The sequence below is a fragment of the Schistocerca cancellata genome, chromosome 3 (assembly GCF_023864275.1).
Source record: "Schistocerca cancellata isolate TAMUIC-IGC-003103 chromosome 3, iqSchCanc2.1, whole genome shotgun sequence".
Lineage (NCBI taxonomy): Eukaryota > Metazoa > Arthropoda > Insecta > Orthoptera > Acrididae > Schistocerca > Schistocerca cancellata.
In genome coordinates this window covers 774741768-774767771 of record NC_064628.1, presented here as the reverse complement: position 1 = coordinate 774767771, position 26004 = coordinate 774741768, and the positions used below count along the sequence as shown (strand labels likewise).

The 26004-nt window shown below is 40.1% G+C and overlaps 1 protein-coding gene across 1 annotated transcript in view; it reads right to left on the bottom strand.

The window, feature by feature from the left end:
* Positions 1-1683: 1683 nt before the first annotated feature.
* LOC126175812 (protein Skeletor, isoforms B/C) overlaps positions 1684-26004 on the bottom strand; it is an 81006-nt gene continuing 56685 nt past the window's right edge. The window contains exons 11-13 of the mRNA XM_049922800.1: positions 12681-12935; positions 5416-5523; positions 1684-2031 (exon numbers count right to left, since the gene is read on the bottom strand). Of these exons, the coding sequence (XP_049778757.1) occupies positions 1820-2031; positions 5416-5523; positions 12681-12935 (575 nt within the window). The 3' untranslated portion in view covers positions 1684-1819. The remainder of the gene's footprint in view (positions 2032-5415; positions 5524-12680; positions 12936-26004) is intronic.

Genomic DNA, 26004 nt, shown 5'->3' with positions numbered 1-26004 from the left:
TTACTAAGCATTCGAAAGCAACACAATATGACCTCACTGTGCAATTTATCATGTAAAATTTGGAACATGCAGCTAGGATGAAAGTGAAGGCACTTGGTGCACCCAAATTCAATGTAAAGATGAATCAAGAACACAAACAGTGTAAATCCAGACAAGGATATACACAGAATTTTAATGGAGCAATGTACAATGCAGCTGAGTGGTTGTATATGCTATATCACTTAAAATGCATATTTTTGTGACACACAAGTGTAAACATGACAAATACAGTCTGTACATTTCCATGGCAGTTATTCATGTAAGCCAATCACAGCACAAGATCTATTACGTCATGGAAACATCACTGTTTCGTCACGCAAACTCATAAACACCACAGTTTGAAGGTACAAAACATTACACATCTGATGTTTGGAAACGAAAATACCAAAAACTATAAGCACGCAATGAAGCTAACATAAACCACATTAAAGATCTCTCCAAAATGTGACTTTTAGTACAATCTGTTGAGGTAAACTGTCAGGAAATGTGATGTTGGGGGATAAATAAGATACCAATAGATTTTATCTTGGAGTTAGCTTTTGATGCTATTTAGTGGTTGGTTATGAAAGAAGATACAGTATGTAAATGTTTGGCTAGAGTGTAAAATTGCCCCCCCCCCTCACGCCTGAAATCTTGGTTGTGGTGACAGACTGATGTGTAGTATAGCATGAGGTCCATGTTCGTTCCGATTGATAAACATCGCAGCCTTCCCCAGTATGGAAACCATGAGCTGCACCTGTTCAAGATCAAATAGAACATAAATATAGGTGTCGTCTTACCACAGGGATTACTAAGACATGTTTGATACAATATCAGGGCAACTTACAGTAATGATATCCAAAGTAATATACTTTATTTCAGGTGTTCCATTTCCACGCAAACATGAAGTCATTACATGCTGTTATAGTAATCTAATTTCCATGAAGAAAAGCAACCACTCACATATAGCTGATAAATGTATGGTGAGTGTACACATACCTAACAGTACATAGGTTACTAGCTTTTGAGCTGCTTTTCTTCTCTCTCTCTCTCTCTCTCTCTCTCTCTCTCTCACACACACACACACACACACACACACACACAGAGAGAGAGAGAGAGAGAGAGAGAGAGAGAGAGAGAGAGAGAGAGAGAGTCTGTATAGTTGATGTCAGAGTATGTATATGAACTGTTACTTGTATCTACGCATCACAAATCAATCAATTATTGTTCAGTCATTACAATGATGTGCCTCACAAGAGATAATAGTACTTTGTTAGAATATTTCACTGTTGTCAACTGTCATCGTGGTTTTCCTCAATGTGATGTGTATGGATGATAGCCTCTTTGCTTTATTCTGCGCGAAGTGCTTATTTGTCCTCAACTGAAATTTTTGAAGATGACTTCCCATTTATGCCCTAGGTTTTTTGTTTCCTTTTCATGCTGCAACTAATTTTGACCTTTCTGTTCACCTTTGTTTTGCATGTCACAAATTTTATACCATTTAGTTACTTCTTGTACAAAAGTCAGTACAATCTTAGTTAATTCATAAAAAAGTAAAAAAATAGAGTAAGTGCACTGAATTTTGTTTCTTATGTGAACAATCTTATTTGAAGCAAATATTTAGGAACTCTAATATAAATGCAGTATACTGAATACGCCAATGAATACAGAAATAGTTTTTTAAAAATGTGGAATAACAGTCAAGTACATCAAAAATAAAATTAATTAAAAATTGTTTCTGCTATCATTGATTCATTTTCTTTTTCTTTCAAGCATCTATCTACCTACATATATCTTAACATTAATTATTCATCACAGTCCACAAAAGTACTATAAGTGCAGTAACTAAATAAATAAAGTCTGCAGTAGCTCTCGCAGTACCAGCAGCTTGTGGTGGGTAGTAGCTGTCTACAATATGTATCTTCCATCCCATGTTAGGGTGAGTATAACTGTGGTAGTACACAACATCAGGCCATGATGTATTTGGTGTAATTTTCAGAACTGCTGGATCACCTGTAAAATTTAAATTTGGTAATAGATACGCAAACAAAATGTAATTTCTCTGTAAGGTGTTTTTTTCTCTTCTTACTGAGACTCTGAAACTCACTCAAACCATTAAAGCTTATTTTAATGGAAGAGAATAAGTGGGAGCATTGCAGGGCATTTGAAAACCAAAACATAATCTTTTACTCATACATAAAGTATATGCATGCACTATGTACCAAAGCTGTAATAATTGCAAAAGAGGAATGCTTTACAGTTTTTTTTTTATTTACGGTATTAAGACGCCAGCTAAACAAGGAAGATCTTCACAGAAAACACACACAACAGTTCTGCACAATTAATGTAAATCTAAACTTGATTAACACTTCGCTTTGTCCCAATTAGAAGTAGGAGACAGTAATACAACAACAGTACAGGTTCAGGAAAGAACTGATACTTAATTTTTCATTCACTTAAGATTTAACATCTGATTAATACTTACATAGCACTGTAATGCTATGACCCAGCAGGATATATACATGTGTTGGACAAAAATACAGGAACACCGAAAGAAATTGATGCCTGAACAGAAATCAATACTTTGCAAGTGTCAGTCGTGGTCAGAACAGTGTTCCATGTAGCTGTGAGTGCATTATGTTGAAGCTACATGAATTCGAATGTGTGCAAATTGTTTGTGCTCATGTGGTGGGGTTTTTTGTAATCAAAGGAGCCAAAGTGTTTAGTGTTTCAAGAGGCACTGTATTGAAGATTTATACCATATACAAGGTAAACAGAAAAACATCATCCACTAAGTCACAAGGTGGATGATAGTCTGTGTTGAGTGATCACGACAGACAGTTATTGACAAGGATCAGAATTTAATGTCACACTTGTGAACACTGCCAGCACCAAAACAACATGAAGCAGGGGATTGTAGAGTGAGTTGGAATTCCAAACCACTTACTAGTGATACAACAGGAAAACATGGTGCTGAAGCCATAATGCCTGGACTATTGAGCAATGGAAGAAAGTCTTTTGGTCAGGTGAGCCTTGTTCCCAACTTATAACTGACTTTACATGCCAGGAGTGAAACACGGTGGGGGTTCAGTGATGATTTGGGCTGCCATATCATGGTATTCCATGGGCCCCATGGTTAAACTGCAAGGTCGGATCACTGCCAAGGATTATGTGATCATTTTGGCTGAGCAATTCCGTCCCATGGTGCAATGTTTGTTCCCCATTGGTGATGCTGCATTCAGAGATGGCAGGGTCCCTATTTACAAAGTTCACATTGTCCAAAACTGGTTTTGTGAGTATGAGGATGAATTGTTACGTCTCCCTTGGCCACAACAGTCACCGGACCTCAATACTGCGAGCCTTTGTGGGGTACTCTGGATAGAAGAGTGTATGACCATTATCCACCTCTATCGTGGTTACCTGAACTTTTCACTATTTTGCAGAAAGAATGATGTAAGATTCCCTTGAAATCATACAGGACCTGTATTTAGCTACTGAAAGATGATTGGAAGCAGTTTCGAAGACCAACTGGTTTCCTACACTGTGTTAGGCCCAGCGATGTGTTGTGTTTTTGGTGTTTCTATATTTTTCTCCATTGCCAATATATAAGTGTCTGCTCATTGCCAAGAAAAGAAGAGGCTCTGATTAGTTGTGAATGTGATGGTCATTGTGATGATGTGTAATAACTGTGTCAGCAGCATGTAATCATATTCTGAGCTAATTATATAGGGTGTTCATAAATTCCCATTACTAACTTCTAGGACTTGTAGAGGGGAGTGAGTGCATAATATTTTGAATAGGAACCCATGCCTATAAATGTATCATTTTCATGCTACCACCATTTGAAAACATGTTTGCTAGGTATGGGCAATCATGGTGGAGGGGTGCTTCAGTTGGATTAACTGATGTCATCTATTCTACCTCTCTGACCTGGTTTGAGCCACATTCAGATCTCTATGCTAGAGCAACACGGCAGAGTAAATGTTTGCAAAATACACTGACATGATCCTTCTGTAGGGCGAAGCTAGCAGTAATGGAAAAGCTGTACCTTGCCTTTACTTAGATTGTTAGGCACAATGTCCAACTCCATCATATACCCTTTATGCCACAATTATGCGACGGTTTCAAGAAAGGGATACCCTTCACCATCAGCAGGCACGGCTGTGCTACTCCAAGGAGATGACCCACACCCAAACTGGAAGAGGCTGTACTGCATAATGTTAAACAGAACCCGTCAACAAGTAAATGAGCAGTTGTGTGTGCAATGGATGTTGCTTCCTGTACCATCTAGTATGTTTTGGATAACCATCAACTACATCCACAACAATTCCAACACCCCATACTACCTCTAACACTCAAGACACGTGAATGAGACTAGAACCAGGTGAGAGAGGTAGGATATATGTCAAATGACATCAGGCAATCCAACGTAGGCATGCTCCACCATAACTACCCTGTTGCAAAACTACAAAACAAATGTTTTCAAACGGCTGCAGCGTGGAAGCAGTAGGTTTCCAGACATGGGTTGCTATTCAAAATATTATGTACTCAGTTCCTTCTACAGGCCCTAGAAGTTTGTAATGGGAGTTTCCGAACACCCAGTGTCTGCATATACTACCACTCACCAAGTAGATGCATAAATTTTAAACTTCATAACTCATTTGTGTAATAATATTGCTTATAGACTGTTAAGTGCAGTAATCTATTACAATTTCATTTTCTCTTGAAAGACTTATCACAGTCATCTTTGTGGTTTGGTCCTAGGGAAGGTATGCTCTCATGTTTGCTAACAACAACAATTTTCACATTAGTACAGTCTAAAGCAAACTGTTAAGGATGCAACATGTTTCAGATCCAAACAAAGAGGCGAAGATCTTCAGGAAGATCACGGAAGAGAGTGCTTGACCAATTTTGATGGCTATGGAATGGTACAAAAGGCCTGCCCCCTGCTGATGATGAATATTACATGCATATTCGCCAGAAACTCCAGTTTTATGAGCAGGTGTCTGCCCCATTTGTGTGAAACCGAACAGAAAGGATTTTTTTTAAAAACTGCATTGACCAACACTTCATCAACTGTCATATACATAGCTTCTTGTTAAAGTCTATCCCATGCCAATGTTGAGTTGTTACAGAAGATTTTCTTCCACAACCCAAGAGCATAAAATTTGCCTGTTCTTGGATGGTCGCAGTTTTTACTATTGTCTTAGAATGCATAATGGTACTGAGTATTGCCAACCACAAGCACAACACTTTGAGACATGCTTCCTCCACTACAGTCACCAAACTTATTTACATTTTCAAATACTTTTTTTATGTAAAACTGCAAAGTGATGAATCTTTTATGGACACTTCACTTCCTGTAGTGCACTAATTTCTTATAGAAATTGTATTTACCTTTTTCACAAGTGAACATCAACGAACGGTTAAATTTTTTAAAGGTTTCAAAATCATCGTCCAATCTTCTATCTCGATTATTGTGTTTTCCAATACACAAAGGACCAGCTGTAATACAAAATAAGACAATTTAAGTTACTGTTTTACAAGTAGTGACCTTTTGTAGTACATCGTCATATAAATGTGCTAGAACTATTAATTAATTTCAGTGCTAAATTAAAATGACAGTAATTAAATAAAACAATGGAAAATCCAGAATGGAATGTAACAATATCAGAAAAAGGACACTTGCTACTCACCACATAGTAAAGATGCTGAGTCTCAGAAAGGCACAGCAAAAAGACTGTCAGAAAGTGAGCATTCGGCCCAGTACACCTTTGTCAGAAATAGACAAAACACACACACACACACACACACACACACGCAACTGCAACTCTCACACACATGTCCACAGTCTCTGGCTACTGAAGCCAGATTGCGGGCAGCAGCACTTGATGGGAGAAGCAACCAGGTGATGGGGGTAAGGAAGAAGTTGGTGCAGGTAGGGGGAAGATGGCAGGGTATGGGTGGGTGACAGTAAAGTGCTGCTTGTGGGAGTGCACAGAGATGAGGTGGAGAGAGGGTAGGGTATCAAGGTGCAGTTAGGAGGTTAGACAGAGGGTAGAGAGGAGGGGGCGGGAGTGGGGGGTAGCAAGAAGTAAAATGACTGTGGGTGCATTAGTGGGATAGAGGAATGTGTAGTGCTGGAATGGGAACAGGGAAGGGGCTAGAGGGGCAAGGACAATGACTAACAAAGGTTGAGGCCAGGAGTTATGGGGACATTGCATATATTGCATGGAGAGTTCCCACCTTCACAATTCAGAAAAACTGGTGTTAGTAGGAAGGATCCAGGTCGCACAGTCATTGAAATGAAGCAGTCATTGAAGTGAAGAATACCACGTTGGATGGTGTGCTCAGCAACAGAGTGGTCCAGCTGTTTCTAAGCCGTAGTTTGCCAGTAGCCATTCATGTGGACAGACAGCTTGTTGGCAGTCATGTCGAAGTACAATGAAGCACAGTGGTTGCAGCTTAACTTGTAGATCACGTGACTGGTTTCACAGATAGCCCTGCCTTTAATAGGTTAGATGATGCATGTTACTGGATTGAGAGTAGGTGGTTGTGGGAGGATGTAAGAGGAAGGTCTTGTATCTAGGTCTATTATAAGCATATGAGCCATGAGGCAAGAGGCTGGGAGCAGGGGTCGTTTGGGATGTACGATGGTATTGTGTAGATTCAGTGGGTGACAGAATACTGCAGTGGGGGGCTTGGGAGGGGGGATAAGTGGGTTGGGATGGGGTGAGGGTGGGGGTGGGGGTGGGGGGAAGGATAGTGGGTAGGACATTCCTCATTTCAGGGCATGATAAGAGGTAGTCAGTACCATGGCAGAGAATGTGTTTCAGCTGCTCCAGTCCTTGGTGGTACTGTGCTCCTCTGTGGCTGGATAGTAGGGATTTGGGAGATGGAGGGAGACTGGCGAGATGAGACATGAGAGATTTGTTCTTGTACAAGGTTGAGAGGGTAATTATGGTATTTAAGGCCTCAGTGAGACCATCGGTATATTTCGAGAGGGACCTCTCATCACTACGGATGCAACAGCCACATGTGGCTAGGCTGTATGGAATGGTTGGCAGCAGTCAAAGTGGAAGTATTACTGGTGGTTGGTAAGTCTGATATGGACAGAGGTACTGGAGTAGCCATCTTTGAGGTGGAGGTCAACATCGAGGAAGACAGCTTGTTGGGTTGAATAGGGCCAGATGAAGCAAATGAGGGAAAAGGTATTGAGGTCCTGGAGGAATATGGATAGAGTGGGCAGGGGCTAGGTGGGTAAGGACAATGACTGGTTAAGGTTATGATTGGGAGGGTTACAGGAACATAGGATCCAGATCATGACGTGTCATCAATGACTCTGAACCAGGTGAGAGGTTTGGGATTCTTGGTGTTTACGAAGGATTCCTCTAGACAGCCCATGAATAGGTTGGCATAGGATGGTGCCATGCAGGTGCCTACTGCTGTACTCTGCATTTATTTGTAGGTAAATGTGTGTGAATTCCTAAGGGACCAAACTGCTGAGGTCATCGGTCCCTAGACTTACACACTCCTTAAACTAACTTATGCTCAGAACAACACACACCCATGCCTAAGGGAGGACTTGAACCTCCAGTGGGAGGGGCCGCGTAATCTGTGACATGGCAGCTCAAACAGTGCAGCCACTCCGCACGGCTGTATGTGGATATTACCTTCAAAGGAGAAGTAATTTTGGATGAGGACTAAGAAGGAGGTTGTAGGTTTTGAATCTGTCGAGCTTTGGGAAGGGTAGTGTTCAATAGCGGTAAGGCCATGGGCATTAGGGATGTTAGTGTGTTAGTGTAAAGGGAAGTGGTATCAATAGTGACGAGCAGGGTACCATGTGGTAAAGGAACAGGAACTGAGGAAGTGGTTGGTATCTTATATAGAGGAGGCTAGGCTGCTGGTAATAGGCTGAAGGTGCTGATCTATCACAGCAGAGATAGGAATGCGAGGAAATGTAGGAGGAGAGATAGAGACTCTGGGGAGAGGTTCTGGGATGGGCATAAGGATTTGAAGAGAGACCGGAGATCTTGCTGGATTTCTCAAATGGGTCACTGTGGCAGTGTTTGTATGTGGATGAATCTGACACCTGGCGGAGTCCTTCTGCCAGGTAATCCTTGCAGTTCAAAACAACAGCAGTGGAGTCTTTGTCAGCAGGTACAATTATAAAGTCTGGGTCAGTTTTTAGGTGGTGTATTTCATTTCTTTCTGCAGGTGTAAGGTTAGTTTGCATGTTGAAGGATTTGGGGAATGTTGATGAGATGAGGTTCGAGGTTAACAAGGTGTGATTTGGGGGCATTGGGAGTGGATCACAGATAGATGCAGAAGTGAACTGACTCAAGCAGGGTTCAACATTGGTCTTTGGTTGAGTCTAACTGGTAAGGTGGTGGCAAAAAAGTGTTTCCACTGTTGGGACTGGGAGAAGGAGAGAAGGTCTTTCACAATATCTGCGTGACTGAATTTGGGAGTGGCGCATAAGGTCAGGCCTTTGGAAAGGACTGATACTTCTGCAGGGCTAAGGCTTTTGGAGGAAAGGTTCATGACTGTTTTTTGTGTCTGTTTATGTTCTGGATTCTGTGTGGTGGGCGAGGGAGCTTTTGAGGATGGGGTAACTGTAGTACGTCTGCAAGACAGGGTTTGTCAGCTATGAGGAGATGTGGGGGAGTTTGTTCTAGAGTTAGTGGATAGTCATAGTCCAAGGTGGGAGTAGGAAGCGTACAGAGTAGAGAGTATTTTTAGGTGGAGTTGTACATGTTATTCTAATTCCTGGAGGGCAAGAGTTTCAATGTGTGATATGGGCTCCAGCATTTGGGATTGCATACCAACAGAATTCTGTGGATGGAGAGGAGGTACTGCAAGGAGGTTTGAGCCTGATTGCTGTGGTTTTGCCAGGACTATGTTGGTGAGGGCTAAGGATTAGCAGAATCTCAACAGATGGTCATTGTGGAAGGAAGGTTAGCATCCGGAGATGAGTCATTTGATAGTAAGGTCATTTGGGAGCATTCTGCGACCCAAGCAACAACACAGAAACAGTATGTGGGTCTGGAGTCTGACTACAGATACGGAAACTTTTCTATAATGACACAGATGGAAGGAGCAAGGATACATGATGATGCATAAGAATGCGTAAAAATACATAAATAACTTAGAAGTACATCTGAAAGAGTTTACAAAAGTACACTCAAAAATGTGGGAAAAATCACGAAAAGAAATGTGGAATGTCCTACCCAATTACTTTCAAGGACTGCTTCGCAGCCTATGCCATCAGGATCCTTCCTACCAACACCAGCTATTATGAACTGCGCAGGTGAAAACTCTCCCTGCAATATATCCTATGTTCCTGTAACCCTCCCAATCATAACCTTAACCAGTCATTGTCCTTACCCACCTAGCCCCTGCCCTGTTCCCATTCCAGGATTACACAGTCCTCCATCCCACCAACGCACCCATACAAAATCTTTTTTCCTGTCTCCTTTTCTGCTAGCCCCCTCCACTCGCCCTCCGTTTAACCTCCTGACAGCACCTAGCTGCCCTACCCTCTCTCCACCTCATCCCTGTACACTCCCACAAACAGCAATTTGCTGTCCCCCACCCCTACCCTGCTATCCCTCCCCCTATCTGCCCCATCCTCCTCCTTACACCTACCACCTACCGTATTTACTCGAATCTAAGCCACACTCGAATCTAAGCCGCACCTGAAAAATGAGACTCGAAATCAAGGAAAAAAAAATTTTCCCTAATCTAAGCCGCACCTGAAATTTGAGACTCTAAATTCAAGGGGAGAGAAAAATTATAGGCTGCATCTCCAAATCGAAACAAAGTTGGTCCATTGTAATATGAGACACAAGCTACAGTAGTTTGGTTTGAGTCGTAAGCTTAGGAGTGAAGCTTTACCAGGTAGCCATTGCTACGTGTCAGGCGCTCCGTCCGTATTTATACGGGTACCCTTCCTTTTCCACGTGCTTCGTCTGGTTTGAATTGATTGCTTATTTTCTTTGATCTGATATGCGCAGTTTTCTTTGTTATAGGTGTTTACGTGACTCTAAGCTGAAAATGCATTACTGTACTGTGCTATGCATTGTTTGTCACATTCTGATAGTGCGTGTTTACGGCCTGTCGCCGCTCGCGGCATGGCTTCCTTTTGTGCGCGCTACCGCTATGAGAGAGGAATCGTCTCATTAGCGAAACAATGGCAAGAAACTGCTATTTATTGTTACTTACACTGCTGCTTTCTTTGATAATGATCGACAAGAACCAAATAAGACTGCGTATGATAGAAGATGTTCTGAATGAGAGCTTAACGAAAATTTTTCTCCGTTTGAAAATCTTTGCAGGCGCCTCTTTAGTACATTACATTCTACACAGAAATTAGAGTCATCTTAGATTTAAAAATCTAGTCAATTGCCGTGCCTCATTTCTGACTGTATCACTATTAAGCATACGAATAATACAAATATAAACATGACATGATATGTGTATTCTTCCGCGTTTGCTGTTGTCTCACTCTAGTTTCGTAGTTTATTAGGCAGACAGATTTAAATGAGATAGCAGCAAACGAAATAATACATGGCAAAATGTTTATATGCGTATTATTCTTAGGGTGATGAGAATACTGCATGTGATTCACAATTTATAAAAGTTCCTATTAGCAACCATCTCTTCTCACAGATAGGAAAAAATTCAGAACGTAGAGTTGGCCATATTGACAAACATCCCAAACAGTCTTGCCAGTCGGATTTTCGTAGTACATTGAAATGCTGATACATTCGAAGATGAACAATACGGAATTTGTATTTACTTCGTTAGATAATGTATGAAAATGCAGTGGTCGAAAGTCGGGGTGGAGAAAATAGCTCGTCTTCCACCTTTCTTTTTTAAATTTATTTACTGACGCAGAGGTTTTGGCGCCAGTATTTATCTTTGTGCCTACAAAGCATGCCTGTGTAGCGCTACATATATTCGACGGCAGAAGTAAGTTGTGGCGGCACCCACCAACTTATTTCAGAATTTCCACTTGCTTTGCACTCGATTCTAAGCCGCAGGCGGTTTTTTTGGATTACAAAAACCGGAAAAAAGTGCGGCTTAGATTCGAGTAAATACGGTAGCTGCTTCTCTCATCATCTGCTATTGCTCACAGTCTGGCTTCAGTAGCCAGAGACTGTGGTCGTGTGTGTGTGTGTGTGTGTGTGTGTGTGTGTGTGTGTGTGTGTGTGTGTGTGTGTGTGTGTGTGTGTTTGCATGCACATGTTTGCATTTATTTCCAATGAAGGTCCTGTTGGCTGAAAACTAATTTTCTGAAAGTCTTTTGTTGTGCCTATCTGCAACTCAGCATTTCTGCTATATGGTGAGTAATTACATAATACACTTTGAATAGTCCCATAACAATCATTAGATGTCTTTTTCTAATAAAGTGCAACAGTTTCCTCTTTCATAACTTGACACCAAGTTAGAACAAACTCTCTCAATGAATAAATAATCTATTAAGTGCACACATCATTAGTGGTGGCGAAAAAATTGTATCAGAACTGCTATGAACAGTGCATACAATGGAAAATATGCAGAGTATCAGAGCAGTTATTTTATGGAAAATATGCAGAGGATCAGTTTACAAAGTCCTTCCTTCCCTCTAAGGTGAGACTCCACTGAACTTCAGAACGCCAAAGACACAAGAAAAATTTAGTGAGATGAATTACTGGGCACTGAACTAAGTCCATTACACAATTAACAGTGATACATCATATGAAATAATGAAAATATGGTTTCACTCACAAATATCACTTTCATCTGAACTCTTCCATTAACAAACAAAACTGCAGTTGATGATCTTTTCAGGCAGACAGTCATGTAACAACGTCTGAAGCAATATTTTGCCATTTTATGTTACAAACTTCTTTTTTTTTATATTACTATCATGATTTTGGTCTTAAGCCATTATCAAATACAACAATGTTGGGTATAATTAAGACTTTGCGAAGTGAGGTCATCATCAAGATCTACTGTACTGGCTGTCCCAACATGTTGATATCATAGATCTTGACAATGACTTCACCAATCAAAGTGTAATTATACACAACATTGTTGTACTTGATAATGGCAAAATCATGATAGTAATACAAAATAAAAAAAGTCTGCACAGCCAGATGGCAAAAATCTCATTCGGGGGAAAAAAATCATTATTACCTCTTTGGAAAATTACACAGATGCTATCAACAATTGCTGCATATTCCTTAAGGTGTGTGTTGGATAGAACTGTCTTCCTTGGCATTTATTTTGTCAAGGATCAAGTCTCTATTATAGCTATAGATTATAAGGATTATACAAAAATAGTTAACATCTCACCCCATACCAGACATACAGGGAAAATGGCTGTCTAGTTTAGATAGATAGGGTTATGGTCATGAGCATCAAATGTAATTTTGTGCTTTCTAGTCGTCTGATAATTACTACCTAATGTCACGTGTCTACATCAAATCCTCATACATCAGACATGTTCTGAGTGAAAGATACATACACACGTCCCTAAAATCACCCATGGCCTTTCAGAAATGGTGGATGAAACATTCTTTGCATGTTGACAACATTGTATTAACACAGATGTAAACCACTTGGAAATGTGACAACCGCATTAAATGTTATATTGACATAAATCTATTTTTTACCTGTAGTTGGTTTTGGCTGTCCTCTCCTTGTAAATTCTACCCCTGCAAGTACTCTAACTTTCCTCTGTGCCTGTTCACTAAGTCTATCATATCCTCCATGTGGTTCATCAGTTATAATGAATGGATGATATGTCTCTGCACTATGTGGATTGTTGCCTCCATATACGCTAAATGAATATGTCAGACCCCGTCTTAGCCACAACTCAGGAACTAAGTAACCATTGATGTACCATGCTAGTCCAGTTGAAGTCATACCTGGAAGAGGAAAGAACAGTTAAACATAATTCAGCTTTTAAATTTATGAAATGAGCAGTGTAACATATGGGAAGTATAAGAAAAAGCCTCTGTTCTAATGAAGACAGCAAATCTTCATGCAGAAGAAAAGTGTAAAACTAATAATGCCATGAATATAAATATACTTTGCAATTAACAACATACAGAATAATACCAAAAGCTACTTGACTGTGAAAAAAATAAAACTAAAGATGAAAGGTTAAAGCGATAATAACAAAATGAAGAGCAGAGCATATACCAGTGTGAAACCCAGAACTTAGTAGATACCAATTTGAGTTTTGTCTGGCCATTTAGATTTAGGTTCCTACTGTTTCCCTAAACTGATTAAGGCAAATGCCAGGAAAAACCATACCAGCCTAGTTCTCTCCAAGCTTATACTCCATCTATACTGACCTCATCACTTATTGTTAATGGAGCATTAGACACTGATTTTCCTTTCATCCTCAACACTCTCTCTCTCTCTCTCTCATTTTCTGTATACACTGACGTTATAGTTTCTTATTTGTGCCAATTTCCTTTTACAAAATGTGCATTAAACTTAGTGACCTTCTTAGTGCTATTAAGAAAGGAATGAGTATGTGCTAGCACCAAATTCTGCTATCTCCTCTCAATTAACTCGACAAAACAGTAACTCTATAATCTGTTCACGAGGAGATGAACGAATTCGGAGCAGCATTACTGGTGATTACAATGTCTGTGTTTATACCGTGTTTGTGTCTTCTCAATACAAAGACACTGTTCTGACGATTACAAGTGCGGTAAAAAATAATCGTATGGCATTGTTGGCCGGGAGGCCCCATCAGTGAAGTTTGGCTGCCAAGTGCAAGTTTTATTTCAGTCGACACCACATTGGGTGACTTGCATCCCAGTGATGAGGATGAAATGATATATTATGAAATGGATTCACATTTTGTGAATTTGGATTGATGTCAGCTGTTTGCGACACATGAAACTTTGCGCCAGACTGGGACTCAAACCCAGATTTCCCACTTTATGTGAGTGGTCACCTTGACCACATCAGCTAGCTGAGCATGCTTCCAGGACCGATTCAAACTTCCACATGTCACGGAGTACACAACCTTGACATTCACACATTTCACAATTCCCATATAGGGAGTGACAAATATTTTACTGTCAATTGAACCTGACACGGCATGGATACATTATTGATGGTTAAAATATCTGTGTTTATACAGTGTCTGTATCTTCACATTAAAATGTTCTTCACACATGCCTGTATGTCTGAAGAACATTGTAGTGTGATGCTGCATACACAATATAAACAAAGACTTGTAACCATCAATGACGTATCCATGCCTCGATGGAATAAGATGATGATATAATATTTGTCTCCCTGTCCAGGAATAATGAACTGTGCTAGCATAAGGGTTCTGACAATGTGACGTATGAGAGTTTAGATTGGTCCTGGAGGCCTGCTCAGATAGCTGAAGTGGTTAAGGCAACCCCTCGTGATAAATGGGAAATCTAGATTTGAGTCTCAATCAAATTTTCATGTGTCACAAACAGCTGACATTAATGCATAGTCACAAAATATTAATCTATTTTTAATGTTTACCACAGCTCTAATTGTCAGTGACAGTGCTTGTTCTTTCACACATACATGTATGACTGAGGGACATCGTATTATGAAGTTATAGACACTGTATAAACAGACATTGTCACCATCAATGACGTGTAAACGAGTTATTTTGTATACAACTTATGACATTGGATATGAAAAACTGAATAAGATAGTAATATTTTGATGAAATACTAATAATGTTCTTCTGCATATCTAATTTTCTTGCTGTTAATGGTTTACCCAGGACATATAATGGAACAGGCTTACAACAGGTTTACAGCTCAATATTAAAAATAAGAATGACTAACAGGTACCAGAAGTATATACCAATGGACATACACTCAATGAAACTATGTTTTGCACATAGAAATTTCTTTGATTGTATTGATCTGCAGACAGGATTGCTAACATGCTTTCACTCAGTGTTGCCCTGTAGCTTTATGTGTTAGTGCAATGCACCTAAGGTAAAAAATAAATAAATAAATTGTTCTACAGCAGTGTGCAGTAAGAATATTTATACATTTGATAATAAAACACCAACAACTTTTCAGGGACCTACTACTTAATGGTGTATGTGGTTAACAAGTACAGTGAATTTAGGATTAACTGTGCAACTCATAACCACAACACCAGAAGTAAAAATAATTTCTATATGATTTACGGACTCTACTCAAGAGTTCAAAAGGGAGTTCTACGCTCTGGTGCAAAAGTCTATAATAGGTTACCAGTGGACATCAGGTGGGTCTGACAAATAAGAAACGAGACAGCTCATAAGATTAAGGGACTATTTATCATTGTATATTAGCGTACAATTGCCTTCTGACCTTGAACTGTGCCCTGGAGCTGTGACAAGCTTCAACTTGAATCAACTCAGTGGCAATGGTTCAAATGGCTCTGAGCACTATGGGACTTAACTTCTGAGGTCATCAGTCCCCTAGAGCTTAGAACTACTTAAACCTAACTAACCTAAGGACATCACACACATTCATGCCCAAGGCAGGATTCGAACCTGCGACCGTAGCAGTGGCAATGGATGAGGACTTTGGTACAGACATTTTCTTGGACTCAGCCAGAAAATGTTTTATATCAGGTCCTACACAACACTGATGCTGCAAATCTGTGTACTTGTCAAATAGAGGGTGTCCCAATAACAATGCACAATTTAAATTGTGTACAGCTTTCATTCCAGTTGGCTGGCAACACTTGTTATTCCTCAGTTATCATCTAGAGGCATAGCCAGTAGTGAAAATGAATTGCTTCACCATCACAGAATGCACTGTCATTGTCAAAATTTATTGAAAATACAGGAAATATTCTCTAGAGACACTTCACAAACTGCATAAAATTTGCTGAAAATTCAGCAAATATCTGAAAATTTTGTGGAATGTGGTTTAAAAACGAAAAATGACATATCACCAGAATGGGTTTTAAATTACTTTATTTGAACTAATAGTTTCAGACACTGTTCATTTCCAAGTGCATCTAACAAACATGCAACACGCTATAATAAAAAATAAGAATGAGAGCAAAAACATGAATGTCGTACATGTTTGTATTCTCTTTCTTATTTTTTATTACGAGGTGGTATTTGTTTTTCTATGCACTGGAAAATGGACAGTGTCTGAAAATAGTAGTGCAGATAAAGTAATTTACAACACAGCCTGGTGGAATAACAACATTTTTCAAATTTATCGAGGTCACGGATGCACGCACCCAGAAGAAAATAGTAAGAGTGGTTTAGTTGTTGATATTAAAGATACCAAAGCAATCTTGTACCACCCAATTTGCTGAGAATATTGCCTCGGTAAATGAGAGTGTAGCACCAAGTCCCTGAATCTCTATTCACTGTCAATCACATAACACTTCAACCAATGATGCACATACAATGAGCCATTTTTTGGTGTGGATTTTGGGCAGGCAAAAGAAGGTTGTATACATGGAAGAATCCCGGAGATACTAAAAGGTATCAGATAGATTATATAATGGTAAGACAGAGATTTAGGAACCAGGTTTTAAACTGTAAGACATTTCCAGGGTCAGATGTGGACTCTGACCACAATCTATTGGTTATGACTTGTAGATTAAAATTGAAGAAACTGCAAAAAGGTGGGAATTTAAGGAGATGGGACCTGGATAAACTGACTAAACTAGATGTTCAACAGAGTTTCGGGGAGAGCATAAGGGAACAATTGACAGCAGTGGGGGAAAGAAGTACAGTAGAAGAAGAATGGGTAGCTCTGAGGGATGAAGTAGTGAAGGCAGCAGAGGATCAAGTAGGTAAAAAGACGAGGGCTAGTAGAAATCCTTGGATAACAGAAGAAATATTGAATTTAATTGATGAAAGGAGAAAATATAAAAATGCAGTAAATGAAGTAGGCAAAAAGGAATACAAACATCTCAAAAATGAGATCGACAGGAAGTGCAAAATGGCTAAGCAGGCATGGCTAGAGGACAAATGTAAGGATGTAGAGGCTTATCTCACTAGGGGTAAGATAGATACTGCCTACAGGAAAATTAGAGAGATCTTTGCAGAAAAGAGAACCACTTGCTCAGATGGAAACCCAGTTCTAACCAAAGAAGGGAAAGCAGAAAGATGGAAGGAGTATATAGAGGGTCTATACAAGGGCGATGTACTTGAGGACAATATTATAGAAATGGAAGAGAATGTAGATGAAGATGAAATGGGAGATGCGATACTGCGTGAAGAGTTTGACAGAGCATTGAAAGACCTGAGCCGAAACAAGGCCCCGGGAGTAGACAACATTCCATTAGAACTACTGACGGCCTTGGGAGAGCCAGTCCTGACAAAACTCTACCATCTGGTGAGCAAGATATATGAGACAGGTGAAATACCCTCAGACTTCAAGAAGAATATAATAATTCCTATCCCAAAGAAAGCAGGTGTTGACAGATGTGAAAATTACCGAACTATCAGTTTAATAAGTCACAGCTGCAAAATACTAATACGAATTCTGTACAGACGAATGGAAAGACTGGTAGAAGTGGACCTCGGGGAAGATCAGTTTGGATTCCGTAGAAATGTTGGAACACGTGAGGCAATACTGACCTTGCGACTTATCTTAGAAGAAAGATTAAGGAAAGGCAAACCTATGTTTCTAGCATTTGTAGACTTAGAGAAAGCTTTTGACAATGTTGACTGGAATACTCTCTTCCAAATTCTAAAGGTGGCAGGGGTAAAATACAGGGAGAGAAAGGCTATTTACAATTTGTACAGAAAGCAGATGGCAGTTATAAGAGTCGACGGACATGAAAGGGAAGCAGTGGTTGGGAAGGGAGTGAGACAGGGTTGTAGCCTCTCCCCAATGTTATTCAATCTGTATATTGAGCAAGCAGTAAAGTAAACAAAAGAAAAATTCGGAGTAGGTATTAAAATCCATGCAGAAGAAATAAAAACTTTGAGGTTCGCCGCTGACATTGTAATTATGTCAGAGACAGCAAAGGACTTGGAAGAGCGGCTGAACGAAATTGACAGTGTCTTGAAAGGAGGGTATAAGATGAACATCAACAAAAGCAAAACTGGATAATGGAATGTAGTCTAATTAAGTCGGGTGATGCTGAGGGAATTAGATTAGGAAATGAGACACTTAAAGTAGTAAAGGAGTTTTGCTATTTGGGGAGCAAAATAACTGATGATGGTTGAAGTAGAGAGGAAAATGTAGACTGGCAATGGCAAGGAAAGCGTTTCTGAAGAAGAGAAATTTGTTAACATCGAGTATAGATTTAAGTGTCAGGAAGTCGTTTCTGAAAGTATTTGTATGGAGTGTAGCCATGTATGGAAGTGAAACATGGACGATAAATAGTTTGGACAGGAAGAGAATAGAAGCTTTCGAAATGTGGTGCTACAGAAGAATGCTGAAGATTAGATGGGTAGATCACATAACTAATGAAGAGGTATTGAATAGAATTGGGGAGAAGAGGAGTTTGTGGCACAACTTGATGAGAAGAAGGGACCGGTTGATAGGACATGTTCTGAGGCATCAAGGGATCACAAATTTAGCACTGGAGGGGAGCGTGGAGGATAAAAATCTTAGAGGGAGACCAAGAGATGAATACACTAACCAGATTCAGAAGGATGTAGGTTGCAGTAGGTACTGGGAGATGAAGAAACTTGCAGAGGATAGGGTAGCATGGAGAGCTGCATCAAACCAGCCTCAGGACTGAAGACCACAACAACAACAACATGGTGTTTGGGCCTAATTTTCTTCAATAATGCTGTAGATAATGCAATGATGTATGTTATCGCAACACAATACATGAATTTCTTCCATACCAACTGGAGGGGATGGACCTTGGAAACAAGATGATGCCACCTTTCATAATGTACACAAGTCATATTTATTGTTGTGAAATTTGAGGGTCATGTCATCTCACACAATGGAGACCAGTATTGGCCACAAAGTTTCTGCAACATGATGCCATGTAAACTGAGGGCATCATGCAGAAATGAACCCCAAAATTAGTGAAAATCTCACTAAGAAGAGTAACAGTTCAACATCAAAGTTTTGGCTGGCATTTGTCTGATACTGTTTTCCACATGTAACCACACTGTACACTGATGAGTTCAAAATAAAAATATTTCAAGTTTTCAAGTAACTTATGTGTTTTATTTAAACATTAAATTGTGCAGTTTTATTGAAATATCCTTTATATATAGTTAATGGTGGTTACCTTCAATGTAGGATTGACTTCAGTCCATAAACATACAAACATCTGCATCCACTTCTCCCACTCCTCGAAACAGATCTGTACATTATTTTTCACAATCTTGCACTATTTTTGTCATTTGCTTTGGTGCAAGCACATACAGAACCAAAATAATTACTCAGAATATTAATAATGACTCAGAATATGGATGCAACAATTTACACAAACACATTCTGGATTTACTAGCACAGTAGTTTTTAAGTATACATTAAAAAAGGAAAGTTGTAAAATGTTAGCTTTTGTGCTATGTTGATGTATCTAATAAAATTTCAAAAATCTTCAACAAATTTGGTAGGGTCAGTCGTACTTAGTCAATGACCGATAAATGGAGTAATCCTGAACAAGATGAGAGCAGTCACTCTGCCAAGATATCACTGATGGAGGAAAACTATCATTGTCAGACATCAAAATATATTTCTATATGTGTTTTAACTTTTCCATTGTTAAGGACATAGTTTTACGTTTTGTACAATGTTAAAATCAATTTATGTCATATAGAGCTCTTGTTTTAACAGAACATTAATTATATCAATGAAAATAATCAATTTTTGCAAATGTAATGTAATTGGATGGACAAAAAATATTCTCGCCAAACAGCAGCAGTTAGAACTACATACAAAGATACTGAAATTTGCAAGCTTTTGCAGACAGTGGCTACTTTTGGCAGAACTGTTGAAGGAAAAGAAGGTGAGTGAAGGAGAAGGACTGGTTAGGTTTAGCAAATGGAGATAGATCGGAAAAGTTGTCCAGAACCACACGTCAGGGAAGACTTACCGAACGGTATCAGAAAGACTGACTGTTGGGGACAGCATTGGATGAGGTTTGAAAACCTGAGAGCTTAAAGGTGGAAGATAGGGTAATACGCAAGATAAAGATTAGTGACAAATTATTGCGCATGAGTTAATAAGAGCAGAAAGCCAACTGCATTGTAGGTGATAGAGGTGGGGGGGGGGGGGGGGGATGTATAGGCAGGTTAGAAAATAATAGAGGGAAACATTCCACGTGGGAAAAATATATTTAAAAAGAAAGATGATGAGACTTACCAAACAAAAGCGCTGGCAGGTCGATAGACACACAAACAAACACAAACATACACACAAAATTCTAGCTTTCGCAACCAACGGTTGCCTCGTCAGGAAAGAGGGAAGGAGAAGGAAAGACAAAAGGATAGGGTTTTAAGGGAGAGGGTAAGGAGTCATTCCAATCCCAGGAGCGGAAAGACTTACCTTAGGGGGAAAAAAGGACAGGTATACACTTGCACACACACACACATATCCATCCACACATACACAGACACAAGCAGACATTTGTAAAGGCAAAGAGTTGGTTAGAAAATAAACGTAGAAAACTAAACGGAAGTGAAGAAAGGAATAGTTACGGAGGAAAAATGCTTAAATTAAGGCCAGGTGGGTGGCGACAACAAAGGACATATTGTAACACCAGTTCCACCTATGGAGATCTGAGAAACTGATGTCTTGGGGAAGAACCCAGATGACATGTGTGACAAAATAGGCACTGAGGTTATGACTGTCGTGTTGTAGAACACGCTCTGCAATAGGATACTGTGTGTTGGCAGTATACACCCTCTGCCTATGCCCACTCATGCTAAATCATAGCTTGGTGTTAGTTCTGCCAATGTAAAAGGCCAAATAATATGTACAAAATGGCTAATATACAACACGTGTCATTTCAGGGTGGCTCTCCCTCTGATAGTATAAGTTCAGGGTGTATACAGGGACAAGGAAAAAAAATTCCCGGATTATTCCCAGATATCCTGTTTAAAAAATATGCTTTTTCCCGGGCGACCTACTGTCACTTAGCACAGAAAAAGTTCCCTCGGAACTGTAAAACTTATCAATCCTTTGAATGGTTAACGTTTTATATAATCACGTAGAACTTCCCAGAAAAAAAAAGAAAAGACGGAGCAGAGAAGTTTTGGAAAGACCTTTGATTTGCAGCAACATATACGCTGCATATTTTCGTATTACGAAAGTATAAATTCGAATTGCACCAAACACAGCTTGTTAGTTTCCGGAGCGTTGCAAGCGAGGTTGTGATGTCCTTTTGTAAGAGAGTCATATCTCAAGCCACGAGATCTCGCCAGCCGATGACAGCAGCTATTCAGAGCATAGGACACGTGTTATAGTCAGCCACTAGCAAGATTACTGGTTACATAGCGCGAACACACAAGAGGAGAAGTTAACGGTTTACATTAATGTACACAGTACCGTATATCTACAAGAAAAGCTAGGCTTTCACATGTAATATTGGTCTTTTTTTGGTGTCATATACTTTAAGATACATCACACAAATGTGCCAGTAAATTTAAAATTGTGACATAAATTCCTCGGCTCGAAATTCTTGAAGTGGCTGGTCCTCAAACTGTTCAGTTTCGAACGCTCTGTGATTTAGATATCCATCCCACTTTCACACACGTAACATAATTCATCTTGCGTAAAAAGAAATTTACTTTGAAAGTAACGCTTTTCTAACCACCGTTCGCAATACTGTTAGATATAGGTTCGATTTACCAGTTGCCAGAGAGCGCCAAAAACGAATTATTGTGCGTGTCCAACTGCAGTGGTGTAGGAAGCCCGCATGTTCGTGTGTATAAAGCACTAAGAGAGCTTACACTACACCATAAAAGAAACAGGGCATCAGAGGATACTCCAAAAGGCATCAAAATTTTGTGAACCATACTAAAATGCATAATTCGGCTTGAAGTGCAAATTTTCTTTTTCCAGATTCACAATGAAGTAGGTCCCATCTGATATTAAGCTTTTCAGTGTGGTTTTTGGGATGTAAATTTTCTTGGAGTACCAGTACTCTACGATCTCGTGTTTGGTTCTTTATTATGGCATAATGCCATACATGGCAGAAGATGATAACTTGCACTTGAAATTCACCGAACAGTTGGAAGTACCCAACATTGTTAAATGAAACACTTCGTTTCAAATAAAATGATTGCCTCAGCGGAATTTCTTTAGCAAACTTGCAAAAATAACTTCATTCTTCCTCAAGGCGATTAATGCTTCACTGCTACTAACTTGGAAAGAAAATAAAATCAGAAACTGAAATTAATAATATATTTTTGCCCTCTGTAATTATGTGAATGCATTTTAATTCACTTGATAGCTCCTGGCCACAGAAATCCGTTTTGTTTTCATTTGACGTGGGAGCTGTACAGGAAGAGAAGCAGCAAAATCACTTAACGTAAACACGGGTCACGTGGAGACTAACCCCCTCCCCACTACAACTCAGACAACTCTGTGCAAGCGCGGACCTGGCAGCTAGGGCGCGCGAGAAAAATTTTTCTCGTTTGCATCTGGCTGCTTGCTGCTACTACCGATGCAGCTAACAGCCAAACTTCAAGAAGCGGGAAGCGGGAGAAGGTACTGCTTATACGCGAGTCAAATGCGCATGGGCAACAGACCTCTGGCAACTGGTCAAACGAACCTAATGTGAACAGTTGTGACGTCATGCTCATAGCAAGCAGTTTATTGTTACGAAGAATTACAGTCTGCGCCCTACGGCCTTTAACATATTTTTGCTATCTGTAGACGCTTGTGCGTGCACGGTGTTTTGTTGTCGGAAAATGCACATTTCCTTTGCCACTACAGTTTTATTTTTTCCCCTCTCGTTTATATTTTATTGCTGCAGTATCATTCTCCAGTAGCAGGATACAATAACATTCTTTGCTAGAGAATCAATTCTGCAGTCAAAATTACAAAAATGTAACTGAAAGCTAAAACAATGAAAAATTCCCGGAATTCCGAAAAATTCCCGGGTTTCTCCCGGTTTTCTCCTGGATGAAAAAATTCCCGGGTTTTTCTCAGAATTCCCGGTTGTCCCGGGTAGTATACACCCTGAAGTTTTGCTAGTTACTGGATTGGTATATCCTGATAAGCCAAACTGTTATGACCACAGCTCACCACGACAGTGGATGCCACCTGGTGGCATTGCAGGCGTATGTCGTGGTAACAAAAGTATGTAAATGGAGCAGACATGGATGAGGGATCATCCTAGCGAAGATATGGGCTGCAAATGAAGAAATCCATTGAGATAACCTATTTTGACAAAGGGCATATCATTATTACACAGAGCCTGTACATGACTATCTTGAAAACAGCGAAGCTGGTTGAATGTTAACATACTACTGAAGTGAACTCAACCAAAAGAGGTAGAAAGACAGTGAAAATACCATCAGATGCTAAATGGTTGGATGTCCATGACTCATCATAGAACGTAGGGTTTGGAGGCTTATCTGTTCTGAAAAGTAGGATAGATGGTGATGTGTGGAATTTCTGCTTAAAGAGCACAAGTGCTTTGGGTCACACTGTTCATTGTGCACTGTTGAACATGCAACTCCACTGCAGACCACCCATACATGTTCACATGTTGACCCAATGACATCATCAATTACAATTGCTGTGGGTATGAGACCATCAGGATTCTACCATCGATCAAAGGAAATATTTTGGATCTTCAAGTCAATTACATTTTTGGCTACACTAGGTTGATGGTCATCACAAACACCATCATCAAGGTGAACAGTGGTTCAAAACATGCAGCTCGGCACAGAGACAGTCTGGTGGGAGCATTACTGTGGTATAGGAGACATTCTCCTGTACTTCCATGGGACCTGTGGTAATAATTGAAGACATGCTGACAGCTGTGAACCACCTGCATCCCTTCATACTTGATGCCTTCCCTGACGGCAATGTCTTCTTTCAGTAGTATAATTGTCCTTGTCTCAGAGCCAAAACCAAGCTACAGTGGTTTGAGGAGCATTATAGTGAACTCTCATTGATATCTTGGTGACCAACTTCACTTGAGGTAAACCCTATGGAACCCATCTGGGTCACTATTGGGCACCATCATCACATAAGTAAATCAGCGGTCTGTTATTTATGTGAATTACATGACCTGTGCATAGACCTCTAATGTCACATACCTCCGCAAACCTACCAGAAAACTGCTAGATCCTTGATATGCAGAATCAGTGATGTATTTCATTCCAAAGATGGGCAGAAAAGCTATTAACCAGGTGGTCATAATGTTTTGGCTCATCAATATAGGTGTCGGTAGAAGGACCCATAGGGCAGGTGTTTCAATGAGGTAAGTCAAAGGTGTAGGAGACACAGAGTAGAGAAATGTGTGCAAAAGGAGCATAGGGTCTGAAAAGGACATTGCAGAGATTGAATTGGCAACAAAAAGGCTATTCTAGGTGTGGTGGGCAAAATTTCAAACAGAATGGACCTCATTTCAGGGTATGATTCTAGGAAGTCATAGCCTTGTGGAAGTAACTGATTAATACATTCATGACAAGGATCCCTTGTCCACTGGGAGGATAATGATGGAGTCATCAGTTGCTGGCTTCAAAGCACCCACCAAATGTACACCTCCTTTAATTGATCAACACCTGCGATCTATAGTACGCAGACTGTCCTGTATTAAAGACACCAACCATTTCCTAGATTGTCTGTTGTCTGGAATCTGTGCTCCCCACACCCCCATACATACTGCTTGCCACCATCAAAGCCACAGCCCTCTATACCGACATCTCCAATGTGCATGGTCTGTTTGCTACTGGACATTTCCTCATTTGGCGCCCACCTGATTTCAAACCTATGACACTCTTCCTGCTCACCTTAATCAATTTTGTACCAGGTCCATTCAAAAAATTCCAGAACTTTGTCCACAAAACTTTTCTATGCTTACCTTTTACTTACTGTGCATGATCTCCTTCAATATACTCTCCTCCACAATTGATACACCACTCTCAATGACAATTCCACTTCCGGATGCAGTCTTGGTACATCGCACAGTGATTTCATGTTTTGTGCAATAGTCACGCACCAACAGGGATGAATGTGCGGATGTGTTATCACGATGCAAGAGCTGTGAATTGGCTCACCACATTTCAGGCTATTTCCTTCTCACATTTTCTCGTAGGTATCACAACATGTCCCAATGGTACCATCAATTAAGAATTTGTCCCTCTGGCATGAATTCATGATCAACTAATCTTTCAAAGTCAAAGAAAACTATCAGCATGGCTTCAACATTTGACATTTGACTATAACTTACTAAAACCACTCCCTGGAATGAGGTCCATTCTGTCCAACATTTTGCCCACTACACTTAGAATAGCTTTTCATCAGCTCCCTAATCTCCACAATATACTTGTCACACCCTACGTACCTACTGCATCCTTTTCCCTAATGTATGACTTGTACACCTGTGACTGACCCCACTATAAGACTGGCCCTATGCACCCTCCTACCAACACTCATACCAGCCCTGGAACTGGCAAAACATATACTATAAAAGGGAGAGCCACCTGTGTAATGACACATGTTGTGTACCAGCTGTTATGTGAACACTGTTCAGCCTTTTACATTAGCATGACTACCTCAAAGTTATCATTTAGGATGAATGGACATAGGCACAGGGTGTATACTGGCAACACACAACATCCTGTTGCAGAGAATGTCCTGCCTCAGTGCATGTTTTACCACACATGGCATCTAGATTCTTCCCCCAGACATCAGTTTCTCAGAACTCCACAGGTGGGATCTGTCCCCTGTTCCTTTCTTCACTCCCTTTTAGTCTTCTATATCTTTTATTATCTGACCTGTCTCCCCACCCCCCACCCCTGCCACTATAATGCACTTAGCTTTCTACTCTTATTAACTCGTGCATGATGTTCTGTCAGTAATC